The sequence below is a fragment of the Phyllopteryx taeniolatus genome, chromosome 14 (assembly GCF_024500385.1).
Source record: "Phyllopteryx taeniolatus isolate TA_2022b chromosome 14, UOR_Ptae_1.2, whole genome shotgun sequence".
Taxonomy (NCBI): domain Eukaryota; kingdom Metazoa; phylum Chordata; class Actinopteri; order Syngnathiformes; family Syngnathidae; genus Phyllopteryx; species Phyllopteryx taeniolatus.
In genome coordinates, this window is record NC_084515.1 from 8,000,227 (window position 1) to 8,020,867 (window position 20,641).

General features: G+C 40.9%; 1 protein-coding gene and 1 long non-coding RNA gene across 6 annotated transcripts in view; one reads left to right on the forward strand and one right to left on the reverse strand.

Annotated features, from left to right (window-relative positions):
* The first annotated feature begins 19 nt into the window (after nucleotides 1–19).
* On the forward strand, nucleotides 20–19,506 carry slc25a42 (solute carrier family 25 member 42). 5 transcript variants are annotated; one of them, XM_061796488.1, is made up of 9 exons: nucleotides 60–390; nucleotides 3,859–4,003; nucleotides 4,179–4,290; nucleotides 5,655–5,680; nucleotides 5,795–5,961; nucleotides 6,062–6,178; nucleotides 6,595–6,746; nucleotides 6,855–7,182; nucleotides 19,151–19,506. In XM_061796488.1, the coding sequence occupies exons 2-8, from the start codon at nucleotides 3,926–3,928 to the stop codon at nucleotides 7,178–7,180; spliced, it is 978 nt and encodes a 325-aa protein (XP_061652472.1). In that variant the 5' UTR covers nucleotides 60–390; nucleotides 3,859–3,925; the 3' UTR covers nucleotides 7,181–7,182; nucleotides 19,151–19,506. The 5 variants fall into 5 exon arrangements, with proteins under 5 accessions (XP_061652469.1, XP_061652471.1, XP_061652470.1 ...); XM_061796485.1 differs by lacking the exon at nucleotides 19,151–19,506 and having other exon boundaries at nucleotides 20–124; nucleotides 6,855–14,883; XM_061796487.1 differs by lacking the exon at nucleotides 19,151–19,506 and having other exon boundaries at nucleotides 39–147; nucleotides 6,855–14,883.
* LOC133488534 (uncharacterized) overlaps nucleotides 18,567–20,641 on the reverse strand; it is a 30,871-nt gene continuing 28,796 nt past the window's right edge. The window contains exon 4 of the long non-coding RNA XR_009791680.1: nucleotides 18,567–18,898. This is a non-coding gene — a long non-coding RNA (uncharacterized LOC133488534). The remainder of the gene's footprint in view (nucleotides 18,899–20,641) is intronic.

Sequence of the window (20,641 nt, forward strand, 5' to 3'; positions counted from 1 at the left end):
CCTCTGCACTCTCCCATGTCAAATCTCAAAACGGGAGGGCTGTGTCTGTTTCGGCTTGTGACAGGAGGACCACCAGCAGCAGCAGCATGGCCGATGTCAGCCAGTCAAAGTCACCACTCTGCGGGTGAATGATACAATTGCTTACAAGTTAGTGTCCGCATTACGCTATAAAGTTAACATACGGCCACCGTGACGCATTTGCTGTACTAAAAAATGAAAGTAAGCACTTGTGTAGCAGCGAGCTAACGGCTAGCTTGCGTTATCTAACCCAATGTTTGGCTAACTTTAATGCTTGAAGGTGGGTTCGGGGAATATACCATTTTAGGCTTAAAAAATAATAACCAGGGAAAGTTTTCCAAAGCATTGGTATTGGTGCCGGTGTAAAATGAGGTAAGCAACTGGTTGTGTCATTTTATTGTTGTTAATTCAGGGCAGGTGACGGTACAAGATGGTGCTTTAACGTCCGAAAGTTCGTACTGACTTGTGATAATTCTGGGTCTCAAAAATGAGTCCAGTACTGTACACAATATGAATAACATGAGCAGACGTCATAAGTGCAAAGTTAACACGGTACATTGAGCAGCTGATGAAAACAACCCCCTTCTAAGAAATGAAAGCTTTGTTTTTCTCAATATGTCTACATATGTGTCAGAAAAGTTCCAGGACTGGTTTCAGAAAAGATATATTTCAAATCCGAACTAGAAGTTTTCCGCTGCAAACTAAGGCTTTTCTGCCACGCTCTCATCTACTCTTGGAAGGCTTATTTCATGTTATGGTCATGTTGATATCATCCATGTCTTTTTGATAAACCCCCTTGAGCTAGGGGGGGAATGACAGGTCAGGTGAGGGGCGGGAGCTTGTTCTCTCTCGCACGGCAGTGTTCTTCTTGGCCAGGAATTGTCAGATGCTCAGGGCATTCTGAGCAGGCGCGTTGTCCTGCCACAATTCTCTGCTCTTGTCGGTTGAGTGTCCGGCCCACATCGAAGGGGAAAGCTCGTAATTTGCGTTTGAGTCCTGGAACATTTTCTGACACACCTTTACACTCAATACAAAGTTAAGTTACTTGGAGCAGCTGATGAACACAACATCCCCTGAACACGTTTTAAAGCTTTGTATTTCTCAATACCGTTATACAAAAATTTTATTTTGTATCATGTTAAAATATATATAGGAGGATAATACCAGAGATGGGGGCAAGTCACTTATGTGCAAGTCACAAGTAAGTGGGAGGTCTGAACCTAATTTATCAGCATCAAGAAGTCCCAATTTACCTTGGCAAAAATCAAGCAGGTCAAGTAGATTGAAGTCATTACTTGGGTTAAGTAAGTCATAATGGTCAGTCACAAAATATGTTTGCACATCAGCCACTTCACACTATCTGTACTTGTTTCTTTGAGGCGGAAAATGGCAATTTTCAAGACTTGTCGTGTGGTTCAAGTCGAGTCTCATGGATGGCGAGTCAAGTCTTTTGTAGGTTTGTGCCAAGCAAGTCCCAACTCCTAAAATTGTCGACTTAAGTTTGATTCGAATCAAGTCCTGTGACTCAAATCCTCGATGTGGGCCGGACACTCAACCGACAAGAGCCGAGAAATAGTACTCACATGTACCGTATATCACCAAAAAAAGACAGTTGTGCATTAATCACTAATGATACACGAGCATGCATTTTATGGTGCTCTTATTTGTATAATTAATTTCTGCTCTGCTGTCCCACATATGGGTTAGTAGTAGTTGTAGTAGTAGTAATAATAATATAAAGTAGTAAATCCTGAGTAAGTCAAACAGTCTTCACTATCATTCAAGAGCAAGGAACTTATCAGTGGTATGCCTTAAAAACAAAATCTGTGAGGAGAAGTTGAATTTTGGCCAGCTGTGTTAGTGAGGTGAAATGGGGCACCTTGGGGTTCCAAATGGCTCATGACAGAATCTGGATTGAAGCGCTGTTATAATGACGGCCAGTGTAAGTCGCCCCCTTGTTTGTGCTCCCGGCTGCCTCTCATTATCTGGTTCTGTTGATTCATCATAATGTGGCTTTGATGCATTTTTAACCAAATTTGCAGACTTGGCATTGACTGCGAAGTAACCCTAAATAAAAGATTGTATTATAATAGAGTGGGTTTTGTAGTTCAATGGTTTTTAATGCAGTGTGGAAACTGTGGAGGTTCAGTGGGACCCCTAAGGTTGAACAAATTGCATTCCAGGGTCTTATATTTTTTTCTTGAATACAAATACAACAAAAGGGTAAAACTTTTGCCATCACAAATCCTTTATTAAATGTACAGGCAATGTTTGAAGTTACATTTTAACTCCATTTTATAATTAAACTAACATACAATTAAACTAATTTCCCTCTGATGACACTTAATGGCAGTGTAGCTTTTCAGGAAGTGGACAGGGAGCACTTTTTAACATTCTTGACCAAAACTTCAAAAAGGGCAAATTATGTACTCACTAGGACTGAAATAATAAATTGAATAACTTGAATAATTCGATTTACAAAAAAAGTTGATGCAAAGATCTGTCTCCTAGCTTCCCAGTGATAATTCTTACACACGAACTAATGTTTCTGACACACACCACTTAGTGTTGAAATAAATTGGTGCCATGGTGGCAAGCCAGGAGGAAGGGGTGCGTAAAAGAGAGATAATGGTTTGGATTCATTTCACACTTGGGGAAAAAAAAGATAAATTGGAATGTTTATTCCGCAAACTCGAATATCACAGCAGCACGTCTATCATCGCCAACACAAGGAATCGACGTTGACTGATTTCATATAGCCCACCACTCGTTAGATTGCTCGCAATGCCCCCCCAAAACGGTTACTACTCCTCGCCAGGCACTTAAAGACACAAGCATCTCACATGCATATTTTGTTGTTTAATAATGCAAAACAATTTTTTATCTGATTAAGCGATGGGATAATCAGTCGAATAATTGATTCTTAAAAATATTCAATAGTTGCAGCTTGTAGCCCTAGTCCTGACATCCAGGCTCACAATTAGAGAACATAGCACATCTACCTCAGTCTTCTAGTTTGATAATTCACTTTGAAACCCATGTTCTTACATTTACGCTTTAGGCTTATAGGTTAGTAATCATATAAGTAAGTGATTGCCTGCTAAAAGGATTAGCTCACTACAAGAAGAAATGCAGACACCGTTGTTGCTCCAGTCAGTGTTTTTCACAAGTTTCTCTCATGTTTGCTCATAACTGGCAAGCATGACACAAACTTGTTAAAAATGTAACCCAATACGCAAGCAAGGAAGCGGCATGTTTGTTGTTCTCTTGGAGGCGGTCCACTGGACACCTTTCACCTACAATTCAACAATGCTGCTCTTGGGGAGATATTTTGGGACACAACTTTCCCCAGTGTCTTGTTGCCAGTTGGCTAAATGTAACAGGAGTACACGAGAGAGCGATTCCAAACCATAACAGTTCAGTAGTATGTGCTTTTTCTTATGATCCCTGAAATTGCCTAAAATGGCTGCTTCAAACCAAAAATGCCGACTTCCTGTTCCATTTCGAACATGTTTCCTTGAGACTTTTTGGTGCATCCCGTCATGATAGACATGTCCACCCAATTTGTGTCGATTGGTAAAATTGGTGTTCGTGGGCTACTTTTTTTCGACCTCTGCAAGAGTGACTTCTAGGGTTTTGTGTTCAGGAGCCCTAAAACCCAATTTTCACCAGGATACATGTTCTTGCAAAAATTGGTGAATTTTTGGGAGTGTTGAGGCCTGCTGAAGAATAACATACTGTAATATAATTGTAATGTTTGGGCCCTAATTGTGATGAAAGAATTGTTTTTCGTTGTTTAACTAGATTTAATCTTTGTTCCTTCTGACCTCTACTATTCAGCTCCCTGAGCCCCCAAGTAGTGTGATTCATGAGTGCGCTTCAAGGCATCGGCGTATAGTCCTCGGGCATGGGGAATGGAGTCCAGGATAAACATGCAGCACTCACCCAGAGAGAAGTGCTGCCGCCGGCCTCCACTCAGTCAGAAGTAAAATATGACATAATCACAAAGATTACTCACTGGCCAATCAAAGGCCATCAATGATTCTTAGGCCAACTCTTTAATAATCTACAGCAATCCAAACACAACATAGTTTACATGCACAGTAGGTACTTGATATAACTCCTAAGTGACTCCTTTTATTTATTTATTTTTTGGACAGGGCCTGAAGCAGACTCGCTCCGTCATCAACTCGCTTTTCTCGGGGGCTTTAGCGGGAGCTGTGGCCAAAACAGCTGTCGCTCCATTGGACAGGACTAAAATTATCTTTCAAGGCAAGATGAATGCTGGGCTGGTCTAACTGTGGAAACTGTTTGTTATATTTAGACAATGGGGGATTGAGTACCAAACATACAGTAGATGACATTCATTTATAGCTACAGTGGATATTAAAAGTCCACCCACCCCTGTTCAAATGCCAGGTTAGACCAAGATGAATAATTAAAAAAAAATAAAAAATAAAAAATCCCAGAATTAATGTGACCTTTAATCTGTACAACTCAATTGAAAAATGAAAATATTTCCAAAGGAAAGTCAAAGCAAATAAGTGAGATAATGTGGTTGCACCAGTGTGCATCCTATAAGTGGGATGTGGCTGAGTTCGGATTCATCACATCCAAACTCGTGTTAAATGTGAGTCAGCACACACCTGCTACCATTTAAAGGGCCTCTGATTAACCCCAAATACATTTCATCTGTATAATTAGACTTTTCCTGACTTTTTTCCGCTGATTTCTAGCAGAAGCCTCTAAGTTTTGTGCTTACATTGACTGCGATTCTTTTAAACTGTTAATAATTCCTTTCACCTTGTCTAAGGCCCCAGTTTCAGCATCCAAATTCTCCTGAAGAAATGTGGGGAAAATGTGTTACGGGCCAATGAAACCAAGATTGAACTTTTTGGGCATAATTCCTAGAGGTATGTTTGGCACAAACAGCACTGCTCATCACCCCAAGAATACCATACCTACAGTTAAGCATGGTGGTGGCAGCATTTGAGCATTATGCTTTGGGGCTGTTTTTCTTCAGCTGCAACTGCCGCCTTAGAAAAGATTGAAGGAATTGTGAACAGTTCGAAATAGCAGTCGAGGTTACCACAAAACCTTCCTGCTTCTGCTTGAAAGTGGGAAAAAAAGGAAAAGCCTCCTAGAATTTTTTGAAATAGTACCGTACACGTACCTTATAGAAAATTGAATTACATATTGGAATATGTAACCTATTAGCATATCTTGTATCGAGGATGTGCACACTTGTGCAACCACATTATTTTAGCTATTTTTAATCCCCTCCCAAAACTGTACAAAAAAACAAAAAAAGAGTTCTGCAGGTTATAGGTCACAATAATAATTTAAAAAAAAATGATTTTTGTTGGTGCCCTGCGAATGGCTGGTAACCAGTTAAGTGTGTACCCTGCCTCTCGCCCACAGTCAGCTAGGATAGGCTCCAGCACGCTTGTGACCCTAGTGAGGATAATCTGTATGGAAAAATGGATGGATGGATGGATTTTTGTTGGTTTAATTTTTATATCACAAATCACATTTTTATATCACAAAACACTTGAACAGTGGTGTGTAGACATTTTATATCCACTTTCTCGCAGTGTTCTCATGAATAACGGAGTTTGAACCATTTGTCTTTTCAGTGTCTTCAGCAAGATTCTCTGCAAAAGTAAGTTTTGAGTTGAAGTATTGACGCCACAATGACGTTTGTCTCTAGCTAGTCACACTGAAGTATTACATCAAGTAGAAAAGTAAGCTGCTATCCTCTTTTGATGTATTTCAGGAGGCCTACAGGTTAATCTACCGCACATACCTTCAAGATGGCTTCTTCAGTCTGTGGAGGGGCAACTCTGCCACTATGGTGCGAGTCATCCCGTATGCCGCCATCCAGTTCTGTGCTCACGAGCAGTATAAAAGTCTCCTGGGAGACTACTATGGCTTTCAGGGGAAGTGAGTGTCAGCCTCAACATTGCATACACACACATTTTATTTATTAAAACTGCTTAAGACATAAGAAGGCTGATGTTTTCGTGTATAATGTTTGATCCAGGGTCCTCCCACCACTCCCGAGGTTACTGGCTGGATCAATGGCAGGCATCACTGCAGCCATGTTGACGTATCCTCTGGACATGGTGCGAGCTAGGATGGCTGTTACACCAAAAGAAATGTAAGTCCACTTTAAACTGTCATGACACAGTGACTACGTTTAGTAGTTTTTAAGATATTCTGAAAGGTCACCATTACTTTGTCAGGAATTTGTCCCTCATTGACCCATATTTTAAAAAAATACAGTCTAGCAATTGCTAATGTGGTTATAAAAAAAAAATAATAACCAAAAAAACCCCCCGTGCTTTTTAAAAAATTTTTTTAGAACTTTTGTCTCAACTAAACTTGGCTGGTAGATTGGTATAGTATTGTGAAAATTAATTCTCTGTCCACAGATGCAGTTATGAACAATTTTACCGTATTTACTCAAATATTGAACACTGCTCCTCAAACGTTTGTCATTCGCAAATTAACAGTGCACAAACAGATGCCAATTCCTATGTGACACAAGATCGCCACAATGCCCTCTGTGTTTAGGTACAGCAACATCCTGCATGTGTTTGTGCGGATCTCCCGGGAAGAGGGACTGAAGACCCTGTATCGAGGTTTTACGCCCACCATACTAGGTGTGGTCCCCTATGCGGGCCTCAGCTTCTTTACCTATGAGACGCTGAAAAAGCTTCATGCAGGTACAGTTTGAGAACAATGATGACGTCTTTCTACAGTCAGCTCAATCTTCGTGTTGTCGGTGTAAACATTGCTTTTATGCGATGTTGATGGGGTCTCCTCTGCTGCAGAGAGAAGTGGGCGTGCACAGCCCTACTCGTATGAACGGCTAGCCTTTGGGGCCTGTGCGGGCCTCATCAGTCAGTCGGCGTCTTACCCTTTGGATGTGGTACGCCGGCGCATGCAGACCGCAGGGGTCACGGGTCACACTTACGGCACCATCCTGGGCACCATGAGGGAGATCATGTCTGAGGAGGGTGTTATCCGAGGACTCTATAAAGGCCTCAGTATGAACTGGGTCAAAGGGCCCATTGCGGTAGGGATCAGCTTCACAACCTTTGACCTCACTCAGATTCTCCTGAGGAAGCTGCATGAGATGGGCTACACGTCCCGGTAATGGTGAGAAAACACGGGACTTCTGGATGTTACAATTTCACAGGGAATGGGGGGAGAGTGTATGTGGAGTGTGTATTGCGCCAGTGGAGGCAAACACACACTCACAATAAGTGGATAATGTGTCCTTAACGTGCTTCCTGAAGATGTGACTAAGCTTCTGTACGCTTCTGTAAGCGCTCTTGTCATGTGCATCAAAGTGCAATATGCTCAGTTTTTTATCCGTACATGTCTGGGCACTAAAGTTAGACTGTGAGCGTTACATACACGCCAACGGGCTTCTAGCTACCTTGTCTGCGTAAAGGGACACCTTCCAATGCAATGCAAACTGACATTTAATTACTGTCCATGTTACACGTTCGATAATATATGAGTTTACACCGTAAATAGGTTTTATGTGGATAGATGTAGTGGATAATGAGGTATTGAAAGGAGAATGTAACTCCAGTATGTGCCCAAAGTGACCTAAACATTCAGTTCAGTGTTTGCTTCCAACGACTTATGGTGCAACTCAATAAATGACAGGGTGTGCACGGTCGTGAAAAAACAGAAAAAGTTATGAATTTTGAAAATGTGTTTTTTCCAAGTCACGGAAATATTGCGTGGATAACATTTAGGATGACTTTTTGTCACAACACCGTCTGTCCTTAACGTGCTCCCTTTTGGCTTCGACCCTCAGCCAAATACCGCGCACAAGTTCGAATCAGGTAAGTAAAACAATAAAATACAGTCCCCTCCAAAAGTATTGGAACAGCAAGGTCAATTCCTTTGTTTTTGTTGTAGACTGAGGACGTTTGGGGTTCAGATCAAAAGATGAATGAGACAAAAGTTCAGAATTCCAGCTTTTATTTCATGGTATTTACATCTAGATGTGTTAAACAACTCAGGATAGAGGACCTTTTGTTTGAAGCCACCCACTTTCAAGTGAGCAAATGTATTGGAACGTGACTGATATACGTTTCTAGTTGCTCAGGTGTTGCCTTCTAGGTTGATTGCTTTTGATTGTAACATTAGATAGTGCTTTTTTTTGGGCTTTGGGTTTCACCTGTGAAAACTGCATTTGCCGTTAAGCAAACATGAAGACCAGAGAGCTGTCTATGCGAGAAAAGCAAACCATTTTGAAACTGAGAGAAGGGGAAATCAATCTGAGCTATTGCACAAACATTGAGCATAGGCAATACAACAATTTGGAATGTCCTAAAAAAGAAAGAAACTACTGGTGTACTGAGCAACAGACATAGAACAGGTCGGGCAAAGGTATCAAGAGCAGTTGATGACAGAAATATTGTGAGAGCTGTGAAGAAACACCCAAAGATAATAGTCAGTGACATCACTGCCAACCTCCACAGGGAAGGGGTGAAGGGAACACCATCCACTGTTCGATTAAGACTACAGCCCATACCACAAGATGCAAACCACTCATCAGCGAAAATGAAGGCCAGATTGGACTTTGCAAAGTACAGATATGAGCCACAAAAGTTTTGGAACAAAGTTTTATGGACTGATGAAACCAAGATTAACCTCTACCAAAGTGATGGCAAGGCCAAAATATGGAGAAAGAAAGGATTGGTTTATGATCCAAAACACACAAACTCATCTGTTAAGCATGGTGGAGGTAATGTCATGGTTTGGGCTTCCATGGCTGCTTCTGGAACGGGCTCACTCGTCTTTATTGATGATGTAACTCATTATGGTAGCAGCAGAAGGAATTCTGAGGTCTACAAAACCATTTTGCCTGGCAATTTACAGAAAAATGCATCCAAACTAATCAGGAGAAGCTTCATCATGCAACAAGACAATGACCCAAAACACACTGCCAACACAATAAAGGACTTATATCAGGAATAAAGAGTGGAAGGTCTTAGACTGGCCAAGTCAATCACCGTACCGTAACCCAATAGAGCATGCATTTTACCTCCTGAAGAGGAGACTGAAGGGAGAAACCCCCAGAAACAAACAAGAACTGAAAGAGGCTGCAGTAAAGGCTTGGAAAAGCATTTCAAGTGAAGTCTGTCTGGCGAAGTCAATGGGTCGCAGGCTTGATGCAGTTATTGCAAGTAAGGATGATGCCACCAAAATATTAAATGTTATTCACTTTAAGTTAATTTAATAATGTCTGTTCAAATACTTTTCCTCATTTGAAAAGTAGGTGGCTTCAAACAAAAGGTGCTCTGTCCTGAGTTGTTTAACACATCTAGATGTACTGGTAAATACTATGAAATGAAAGCTGGAATTCGGAACGTTTGTCTTCATCTTTTGATCTGAAACCCAATTGTCTTCAGTATACAACAAAAGCAAAGGAAATGATCTTGCCGTTTCAATACTTTTGAAGGGGACTGTACGTCTTTTGCCAACATTGAGGCAGTTAAGTTAAACTAAGACGGTGGGTCAACTCAAATGCAAATAACAAGCTAACACTGACATATGTATTTACACAGGAATAGAGTCCAGACCGCTCAAGAAGAAATAGAAAATGGGTGAATGAAAATAAAGTATAGCTTTAAAGCAAATATCCTAGCTAAAGGAGAGAAAACTAACATTTTATCATATATTTTTGTTCGAGCTGCATTTTAAGTATGGGCCAACAAAATGAAAAGATGCCAAGTGTAAAGAGTGTCCATGTTATTTCATCATCAAGGTTGCACTGTATCATATAGATTTTCCATCATACTTTTCATTTAACCATCTGACATTAGTGGTCATAAGCTAGACAGAAGGTGATGATTTTTTTCTGATTGACTCATTTTATAGACATGAAGCACACATGAAGAGGGAAGTGAATAATCATTAGAGAATTATTGTGTGTTTTGCCTCGGTACATTATCACATTTAAATTTGTATGTGTGTTGTGATTGTTGGCCAGTTTCTGTTAAAGGCAAACTCAGGCCAGATATTTGAGTAGACTGAGCAGGAGGGGGCAGTGGAGTGTCTTTTAAACATGAGACAATCTTAACATAGCAGCTGGTTAACACCCCTCTAAGTATTTATAGCATGACACGACATAGTGAAATGTGACTATATCTGAATAATATATAAACTTAGGAACACAACTTGAATTTGTATCTTTTATTGGTAGTCGATAGCCGGGCTTCTTTAAACTTTGGGTCCAGAGACCCCTTACAGGGGAGAATTTCTTCCAGGGATAACCTCATAATCCTAACGCCAATTAACTTAACTACCACGAGTACCCCTTAATGCAACAGGAATTTTACACATTTTGCTTAGTAAGTTTACAAAGCAAAGTCATATTTTTTATATTACATTATATTTGGGGTTGTCAAATTTATGTGACGATACATCACAATCATCAGAGCTTTCGATTGGCCCAAAGCTAAGGTAGGGAGGAGTAATTGGTTTATCATGTTTGTGCTATTGGCTGCCGGTCCTCATTCTGAGTTATATTCTTGTTCTGACATAATAGTTTCATGCAAGTTATTTTCCAGACCCCCAAGCTACGCCTTACTGACCCCTAGGGGTCCCCGGACCCCAGTGTGAGAACCACTGGTAGAACAGTGTGGATGACATATGGAAAGCCTTTCAGTTTGTAGTTTCATCTCAGCAGCTGCGATCTCACTGAACATCTCAGTATTGTGTCTTTAAGTGCCTGGGGAGGAGTAGTAACCGTTGTACTATGAGTGAGCTACTTTCGCGACCCTTTTTGAAAGTTGATCATTTTCTAGTTTTTGATGGTCTGCTATTGGAGTTGATTTATTCGCACTCTGAATGAATGTAATTCTTCAATCCACTTTTTCTACATGGATTTTGTCACCTCCTAGTAGGCAGACACACAAGCCACGTTTCACAAATCCTTTCTAAGCAACTCATTTTGGGAGTGTTTTTGATGTACTTGACTGAAGGGGTGTCGCCAAGAATTTGGGGCCCCACTACAATGCTGCAAATTGAAAATATGATTTTCTATGGCCCCTGTCAATCATGGGCCCTTAAAATTGTCACCACTTTACTCCCTGGTTAGGGTACGTATCCACTATGTTCCCAGTGACCACGGCAGCCATGAAATGTAACTGTGCTGTGGGATTTTGGCTATTTTTCCCCCCTCAGTAAGGTTCACGGTATCGTTGACGGGCCTGAGGGGCTGCTGAGTGTCTGTGGCTCAAAGGTGCTCTACGTTCCGACCACAGATTTCCACAGATGCCAGTGTGTTCCCTCCCAGCCCGTCACGTTCTGATGGCCGTCCCTCACATTAGCCCAGTTCTGTCAAGGCCTGGGCTAATGAAACGTAGACATTGGGCAGCTTTGGAGCCAGTTTCTGGCCTCGGCAGAGTAAAACATTTAAAAGAGCTTGTTTTCAACGTAACACAATTCAATCAACGTGGCTTAGTTTAAAAAAATAAAAATAAATAAATAAATAATAATAATAATCTGTCGGCAAGTGTGAGATGACGGGGAAATATGCTTCCCGTCCCACTACGGACTGCTTTCAAGTTGTGTTCCACCCTATACAAACATCGAAGGTTGGCTGTCCCTTTGATGAGCTCATTTCTAATTTTATCCAACCTGGTCACTCCGAGAGCGACCCTCAACATCTTCATTTCCGCCACCTCCAGCTCTGCTTCCTGTTGTCTCTTCAGTGCCACTGTCTCTAATCCGTACATCATGGCTGGCCTCATCACTGTTTTATAAACTTTGCCCTTCATCCTAGCAGAGACTCTGAGTCCTGCTTGGACCCATTTCTTCACTTCCTGACTACACTCACCATTGCTCTGGACGGTTGACCCCAAGTATTTAAAGTCCTCCACACTTGCTAGCTCTTCTCCCTGCAGCCTCACTCTTCCCCCACCACCCCTCTCATTCATGCACATATATTCTGTCTTACTTCGGCTAATCTTCATTCCTCTGCTTTCCAGTGCATGCCTCCATCTTTCTAACAGTTCCTCCACCTGCTCCTTGCTTTCACTGCAGATCACAATGTCATCTGCAAACATCATGGTCCACGGGGATTCCAGTCTAACCTCATCTGTCAGCCTATCCATCGCCACTGCAAACAGGAAGGCGCTCAGGGCTGATGCCCGATGCAGTCCCACCTCCACCTTAAATTCATCTGTCACACCTACAGCACACCTCACCACTGTTCTGCTTCCCTCGTACATGTCCTGTATTATTCTAACATACTTCTTTGCCATTCCAGACTTCCGCATGCAGTACCACACTTCCTCTCTGGGTACTCTGTCATAGGCTTTCTCTAGATCAACAAAGACACAATGTAGCAAATAATGCATCTGTGGTATTCTTTCTAGGCATGAAACCATACTGTTGCTTGCAAATACTCACTTCTGTCCTGAGTCTAGCCTCCTACTCTTTCCCATAACTTCATTGTTTGGCTCATCAACTTTATTCCTCTATAGTTCCCACAGCTCTGCACATCACCCTTGTTCTTAAAAAATAGGCACCAGCACACTTTTCCTCTATTCCTCAGGCATCTTCTCATGCGCTAGAATTCTATTGAACAAGCTGGTCAAAAACTCCACAGCCACCTCTCCTAGATGCTTCCATACCTCCACAGGAATGTCATCAGGACCAACTGCCTTTCCATTTTTCAGCCTCATTAATGCCTTTCTAACTTCCCCCTTACTAATCATTGCCACTTCCTGGTCCACCACACTTGCCTCTTCTACTCTCCTTTCTCTCTCATTTTCCTCATTCATCAACTCCTCGAAGTATTCTTTCCATCTATCTAGCACACTACTGGCACCAGTCAACATATTTCCATCTCTATCCTTAATCACCCTAACCTGCTGCACATCCTTCCCATCTCTATCCCTCTGTCTGGCCAACTTGTATAGATCCTTTTCTCCTTCTTTAGTGTACAAACAGGCATACATGTCATCATATGCCTCTTCTTTGGCCTTTGCCACCTCTACCTTTGCCCTATGTCGCATCTCAATGTATTCCTTTCGCCTCTCCTCGGTCCTCTCAGTGTCCCACTTCTTAGGTAACCTTTTTCCTTGTATGATTTTCTGTACTGTGAGGTTCCACCACCAAGTCTCCTTCTCTCCTTTCCTGCCAGAAGATACACCAGGTACTCTCCTGCCTGCCTCTCTGATCACCTTGGCTACAGTGGTCCAGTCTTCAGGAAGCTCCTCCTATCCACCAAGAGCCTGTCTCACCTCTTCCTGAAAAGATGCAAAACAGTCATCCTGTCTCAGCTTCCACCACATGGCTCTCTGCTTTACCTTTGTCTTCCTAATCTTCCTCCCCACCACCAGTCATTTTACACACCACAATCCTATGCTGTCTAGCCACACTCTCCCCTACCATACCTTACAGTCGGTAACCTCCTTCAGATTACATCGTCTGCACAAGATGTAATCCACCTGCGTGCTTCTACCTCCGTTCTTGTAAGTCACCCTATGTTCCTGCCGCTTGAAAAAAAAGAAGTGTTCACAACAGCCATTTGCATCCTTTTTGCAAAGTCTACCACCATCTGTCCCTCCAAGTTCCTTTCCTGGATGCCGTACTTACCCGTCACTTCTTCATCACCCCTATTTCCTTCACCAACATGTCCATTACAATCTGCACCAATCACGACTCTCTGTCTGGGATGCTCAGAACTACTTCGTCTAGCTCCTTCCAGAATCTCTCTGACTGCCGTGGGAAATGTCTTGACAATTTAAACATCAACACAAGGCAAATTCATATAAATAGCGCATTTCATACACAAGGTAACTCGATGTGCTTTACATGATTAAGAACATTTAAAAACAAAGTACAGAAAAATAAAAGACAGCTTAAAAATAATTACTAAAAGAATATACCGTGCAAGATAAACTTTTAAAAAAGATGAAAATGCCCTAAAAGGCTCAATCATAAGTACGAGGGAAAGTAATAGTTTTTAATAATAATTAATATTTTTTAAGAATAGTTTTGTCTTAAATACATTCACACTTGGGGCAGACTTCACTTCTGTTGGCAACTTATTTCATTTGTATGCAGCATAACAGCTAAATGCTGTTTCACCATGTTTGCTTTGGACTTTGTGCCCCACTGTCTGACCTAAATCTGTAGATCTCAGAGCCCTACTGGGTTTATATACCATTAGCATTTCTCTAATGTATTCAGGACCTAAACCATTTCGCGTTTTATAGACCAGTAGCACAACTTCAAAGTCTATTCTTTGGCTGACTGGGAGCCAGTGTTGAGACTTTAGAATTGGAGTAATATGTTCTGATCGCTTTGTTCTGAATGAGCTGCAGCTGTTTAAAGCTTTTTTGGAAAATTCCAGTCAGAAGACCACCATTCTGCCGTGTTTGCCCATCCCATCCCCCCCGCGTTACCTCATGACTATCCTGTTTGTGTACAGTGACCTGAAACAGAGCTGCCGTGGCTCCTGGGAACGTGTAAACGTAGCTTTACATGTGATGACTGTTAATTTATTTTGATTTCTGTTGGAATGACATAAAAAAAATAATAATAATTGCGTAGCGACTTGATGAAATACTCAAAATTTTAAAATATAAGTGATGAACCATTTTAATTTTCAAATATGTTGTTGTTTTAAAACAATTTGCGTACCTCCGAGTACACTGTATTTGCATGGTATGTATTGTTCTAAGTGCAGTGGTGGTTTAGAAAACGCTTTGTTTGTTCCTGTGATTTGTGCCATCTGAGTGTTTGTGCACCTGATCTCTACACTGTGTTCAGATTGACTGATTTTAAATGTCAATTAAAACTTGTTTCCTAAGTACTGTCGATATGTCTCCTGTATCATTGAAATGTCCCATGCTACGTGAAATTGACTTTTTACTGTTTATTTACAAATTGTTGAGTTTCTGGAGTGCCTGCTCATCCATCAAGTGTTACATTAATAATGGATAAATTCGCCAGTGGTGACCCAAGTGTTGTTCCTGCAGAGATTCACTGAGTTTTGTTGGTTGCACAGATTAGCGTTGGCTAACAGCATTAGCTTCTAATAATGATTGCTTGGTCAAGTTGTAGACTTGGTGGGGGTAATCGGCCGTTGTGTTTGTCCATGTGTCAACTGCATGCACAGCTCTGCACATTAATTTACAGTATTATAGGGTGTGTAAAGTTACCTTTAATTCTTGACCCTCTTGGGCAAAATGCTCTTCCACTAGCGGGTATACGGTACAATTATCCTGTGTAACCTGTTGCCCTTCATACAACATAACTGCTTTGCATTCAACTAAACAGGCCCAGATTTATCACAGAAAATAAATACATTTGTAAGTAAATTGCGACGAGATCATTGTTAGTAGCTACATATAATTTTTGGGACATTTTTGTTTAACTATATGCTGTGAGATTTTTCTTATCGCTGCCGTCGGGCGGGAACCTTGCATATCCAAAACCATCACTTTTCCTGAAATCACAAAAACTGCATGTTTGTTGAGCCATTAACATTGCATCGTCAAGGAGAGCAAGACATTTATTTTCAACACTATAGATTGGTAAATCATTTGTAAAAATAACATACCCACGTGGGGACTGATCAATAGTATCGATTTGTGAGAAAGTACGAAATTGACCAAATTTAGACATAGGAGGTGTCGGCTCAACTCGAGCATGATAAAATAAATATTGGCAGCCTCCTAAAATGGCCCAAATCAGTAATTATGTGTGGCACACGCATGCTGGCTCCTTCTAGTGGACGTGAAGAGTCACTTAACGTTCACACTGTCCATAATGTTAGTGATTTAAGATTTAATTTTAATCCAGTGCAGTTTAGTTGTACTGATTTATACTTTGGAATTGTTTGTTTTCAAACATATATTTAGGTACAAATTCTATTTACCTTTTATGTGCAATACATTTTAATATACTTTTTTTTTTAGGTAGATTTCTTTTTTTTTTTTTTAATTCAGTGTTAATGTTCAAACTGCTTGAAGTCTGTCTCATTTTTTATGAGCACTTAGGCCTACGAGGCTACTGTATTTTAATGCTGGTCATGATGGTGGTACTTGGAGAGCAAAATATATTTTTAGGTGGTGCTCTGTGTTAAAAGTTTCAGAACCACTGGCCCAAGTAATAATTACACACTGCAGGTGTAGAATTGCACGATCTGCTAAACTGAGGATGTAGGCGATTGTAGCAGAGGTGGCCAGCATCATGAGATGAATGAATGAATGAATGAATCAGACTTATTTTAGGAAGGTGATGATAAGTGCCTTGGGTCGTTTACGGTTGGGCAATACGAGGACCTGCATTGTAATTGCGTAAAATAGCCACTAGAGAGCCCTCCAACCTTGAAAAGAAATTTTAGCGTGTGCAGTTCCAGAAATGGTCGCTAGATGGAAGTGCAAGCACAGTGCTTCGAGCCTTTGCTCGACACAGTGCCGACTCGCCGCTTGAACTTGAACCTTGACCGAGAACGCGTCACAGTTGCGCGACATTGGGAAAACACTGAAAACGGGGATCCCTGTAAATTACATTAAATTGTATTAGTTGAAAAATAAAGTCTATATTGATAAACTGGTAATTTTAACTCCCCCAAAAAAGAAAAAAGAAAAAAAAATCTGAATTTAAAATGTATATTGTTTATGGTAAACGCTGATTTTTGACGTTGAATGACAATTTATGTGAACGAATGGGGAATAAAATAGAACCAGTGTGGGGGGAAAAGGTGCTTTCGGGACTAATTAGGATATGGAGGCCAGGATGGAGGAGTGAGTGTGTGCCACAGGATGTGGTTGCTATAGATACTTGGCAAGATGCCAGAGGGGAGCAGGCACAATTTGCATTTATTCAGATCTACTCTATTCTCACTCTCTCACAATTGCTCTAGTATCTCCCATTCTATCACCATTTCCCCCCCTCTTGAACTATTGGTTCCTAAAGAGCCCCGCATACAATGAAAAAAAAAAAAAAGATTTATTTATTTATTGTAAACAAATCTCAATAAAATTATTACAAACTATTCAAAGGAATAGCTTTAGCCCAGTTGTGGTTCATGGAAAAGCTTGTAAAGTTGCTGCTACAGGCACCTTTTTTTTTTTTCATCCATAAATGTGTCCTATCATTTTCTATCATTAAATAACATCATTGATCACATAGCCCACATAGATAAGATAGATAAGATATATCTATATTTTGTCTTTTTGCTAGTATGCAAAGGATTCATTTCTAGAAGTCTCTTCCTGGCCTAAATTGGACAGTTTCATCAATAAAGAGGCTACCAGTTAAATACATAATTATGTAGTGATTATATAATTTTAATGAAAAATATATATACCATGAATCAATAATTGAAAAAAAATGGACCTTTGAAAAGGGTGGCACGGTGGACGGCTGCTTAGAGCGTCAGCCTCACAGTTCTGAGGAGCGGGTTCAATCCCCGGTCCCGCCTGTGTGGAGTTTGCATGTTCTCCCCGTGCCTGTGTGGGTTTTCTCCGGGCACTCCGGTTTCCTCCCACATCCCAAAAACATGCATTAATTGGAGACTCTAAATCACCCGTAGGTGTAAATGTGAGTGCGATTGGTTGTTTGTTTGTATGTGCCCTGCGATTGGCTGGCAACCAGTTCAGGGTGTACCCCGCCTCGTGCCCGATGACAGCTGGGATAGGCTCCAGCATGCCCGCGACCCTAGTGAGGAGAAGCGGCTCAGAAAATGGATGGATGGACCTTTGAAAAGCCTTTTTTGCTCAGTTAGCCAGTTTTACATGAAAAATATTTCACAGAGCTATTTTGAAATTTTCTGGAGCTAACCATGTGCCTGACTGGTACACATATTTATTTATGATACAAAAATAAATAAATATACCTCCATTTTCTGAGCCACTTCTCCTCACTATGGTCGCGGGGGGGCTGGAGCCTATCCCAGCTATCATCGGGCAGGTGGCGGGGTACACCCTGAACTGGTTGCCAGCCAATCGCAGGGCACATATCAACAAACAACCATTTGCACTCACATTCACACCTACGGGCAATTTAGAGTTGTCAATTAACCTACCATACATGTTTTTGGGATGTGGGAGGAAACCGGAGTAAACGCACGCAGGCATGGGGAGAACAGGCTAACTCCACACAGGTGTGGCCGGGGATTGAACCCCGGTCCTCAGAACTGTGAGGCAGACGCTCTAAAAGAAATAAATAGATTTAAAATAATAAATAGATTTTCTGGATTCCAGAATATTTCTCACAGGGGCAAATATTTATTTTTGTCCCCGCTTTTGTTTCCTAAAAAAATTTTGTTTATTAGAATTAATTCAATTGACTTGTTTACACCACTGCTTAATGTCAGTTTTTATTTACTATATATATTTCTATATACTTCATGGAATTTTTGGAATTGTGTGAATTCCTCTCACCAGAATCATTCAGAGAGATTTCTCTAATACTGTGTACTACACTCCCCTTTTAAAAATTAATTTAACACACTTTATTTTTGGTGAAGAAATATGAACAAACAAACTGTGGCATGTTCAAATCAATGTGATTTTTATTGACCATACACATGGATTTATACAAGATTTAAACACAGCATGTTATAATGGAAACTATATGAAGCCAATTCTTCAGAAGTGTATAAAAAAGAAATAGTGGTCACAATACAATAGAAAAAATAAATACAATGTTGACACTTTGAATTTTATTTCCAGTAAAAACACTTTGTATGGCAAAACTGGATTATTTGCAGTGTATTTCCATATGTACTCACAATACATACACATTTGTGGTCTCTATTATATTACAGGATAGCACTGTTATGGATCCACAACAATCTCAGTTCATTTTCTGGTATCACATTCTGCAAAGAAAGACACAAAGAGAGATAGTGGACATGAGTGACAGAAGCATGAAATAAAAATACGTAGCCAAAATCATCATCGCCGGGCACTTTTCAAAATGGAATATTGTGTGTGTGTGTGTGTGTCTCCTATCACAGCGCTGATTCAGCACTTTTGGACTGAAAGACCAGAAAAACAAATACATTGAATGCAGAGTGTTTAGTTACAGTGGGGAGTCCCTCATCATGACTAGCAATACGTCTGACTTTTAGCCCACGCTTTAGGTCACCCTTGACCCCCAAGTGTGGAGTGCCGAGAGGACTCCCAGTCAACGGGGGAGCCGCCCAATCACACCCGAGGGAAATGACACAGCCACTCACATCCCAGACACGGTAACGGTCCGCTTTTGCAACGTCACAGCACGGCGAGGAAAGACCCGACTAGTAAAGAAGCGTTTTTATTGTTGAGCGTCACCTTGTATAATAAAACAAAAAATTTCATGAGATTCACACGATATAGAGTGAAGAAGAGGAGGAATGTAGTTATGGCGGAATACAGTCCCTGGATAGATACAATGCTTCAGACATGGAGCAATTAAGAGAGGCCTCAGGGCTCTCCAGAGCTCTTCGACTGCCCACGCTGTCCCGACCAATGCTTAATGTATGCACTATGTAGTCCACAGATAGCAGCTTGCAGACAGTGAAACTTTGATAACTACACTCACCGTCCATAACATTAGGTACACCTACAGAGCGCCAGACATGGCATGGGTGGAAAAATGTACAGTATTTCTGCCCTTGATGTAAGTATAAGGTGCGTACAAAATACCGATTTGTGGCAACGAAATAGGAATAACGTGTGCACAAAATACTTATTTGTGGCGACCAAGTTGGAATAACGTGCGCACAAAATAATTATTTGTGACGATGAAGTAGTTATAAAGTGCAAACAAATTACTAAATAAAAATGTGTGGCCTCAAAATATGGTACACCTGCTGATACAAATCTGTGACTATGAGGTAGTTGTAACGTGTATGAAATACTAATTTGTGGCCACTAAATACTGTACACATGAAATTCTGTATAACATGCACACAAAATACCAATGTTTCGCCACGTAGTAGGTATAAGGTGCATACAAAATACTATTATATTTGTGGCCACCAAGTAGGTATAGCATGCATATGAAATACTAATTTGTCATTGCTTGCCGAAGTTGTTCATGGGAATGATATTAAAGCTACAAAATAGCATTTTGTGTGCACATTATAACTATTTCGTGGCCACAAATGAGTCTTTTGGGTGTATGGCATAACTATTTTGTGGCTAAAAATGGTCATTTTGTGCCTATGTATACATACTTCGTGGCTACAAGTAAGTATTTTGTGTGCACGTTATATCTATTTTGTGGCCTCAAATTAGTATTTCGTGCGTACATGTCTTTATTGTGGCCAAATCCTCCCTCCAGGTCGTTAATTAACAATGGTTCTTGTGGTTGCATTTAGGAGTGCTGTGGAGCTGCACTGAATCACACTGAGAGACAATTTGAATATTTTATTCCCTCTCTCGCATGTAGCTGAATAAGGTAAGTGTAATATTAGAAACCCCTCTGAGTGCATCGCGGTGTAGTTCCACTTCACTACAAACTCCAAGCAGCTTATACAGAATAATTTACAAGGCGGCGAGAGTGAGATGCGTAAAGGTTAGATCGTGATGAGATAAAGTGAAGGCTGGATGATGTAACTGCTCGGAGACAATAAGAA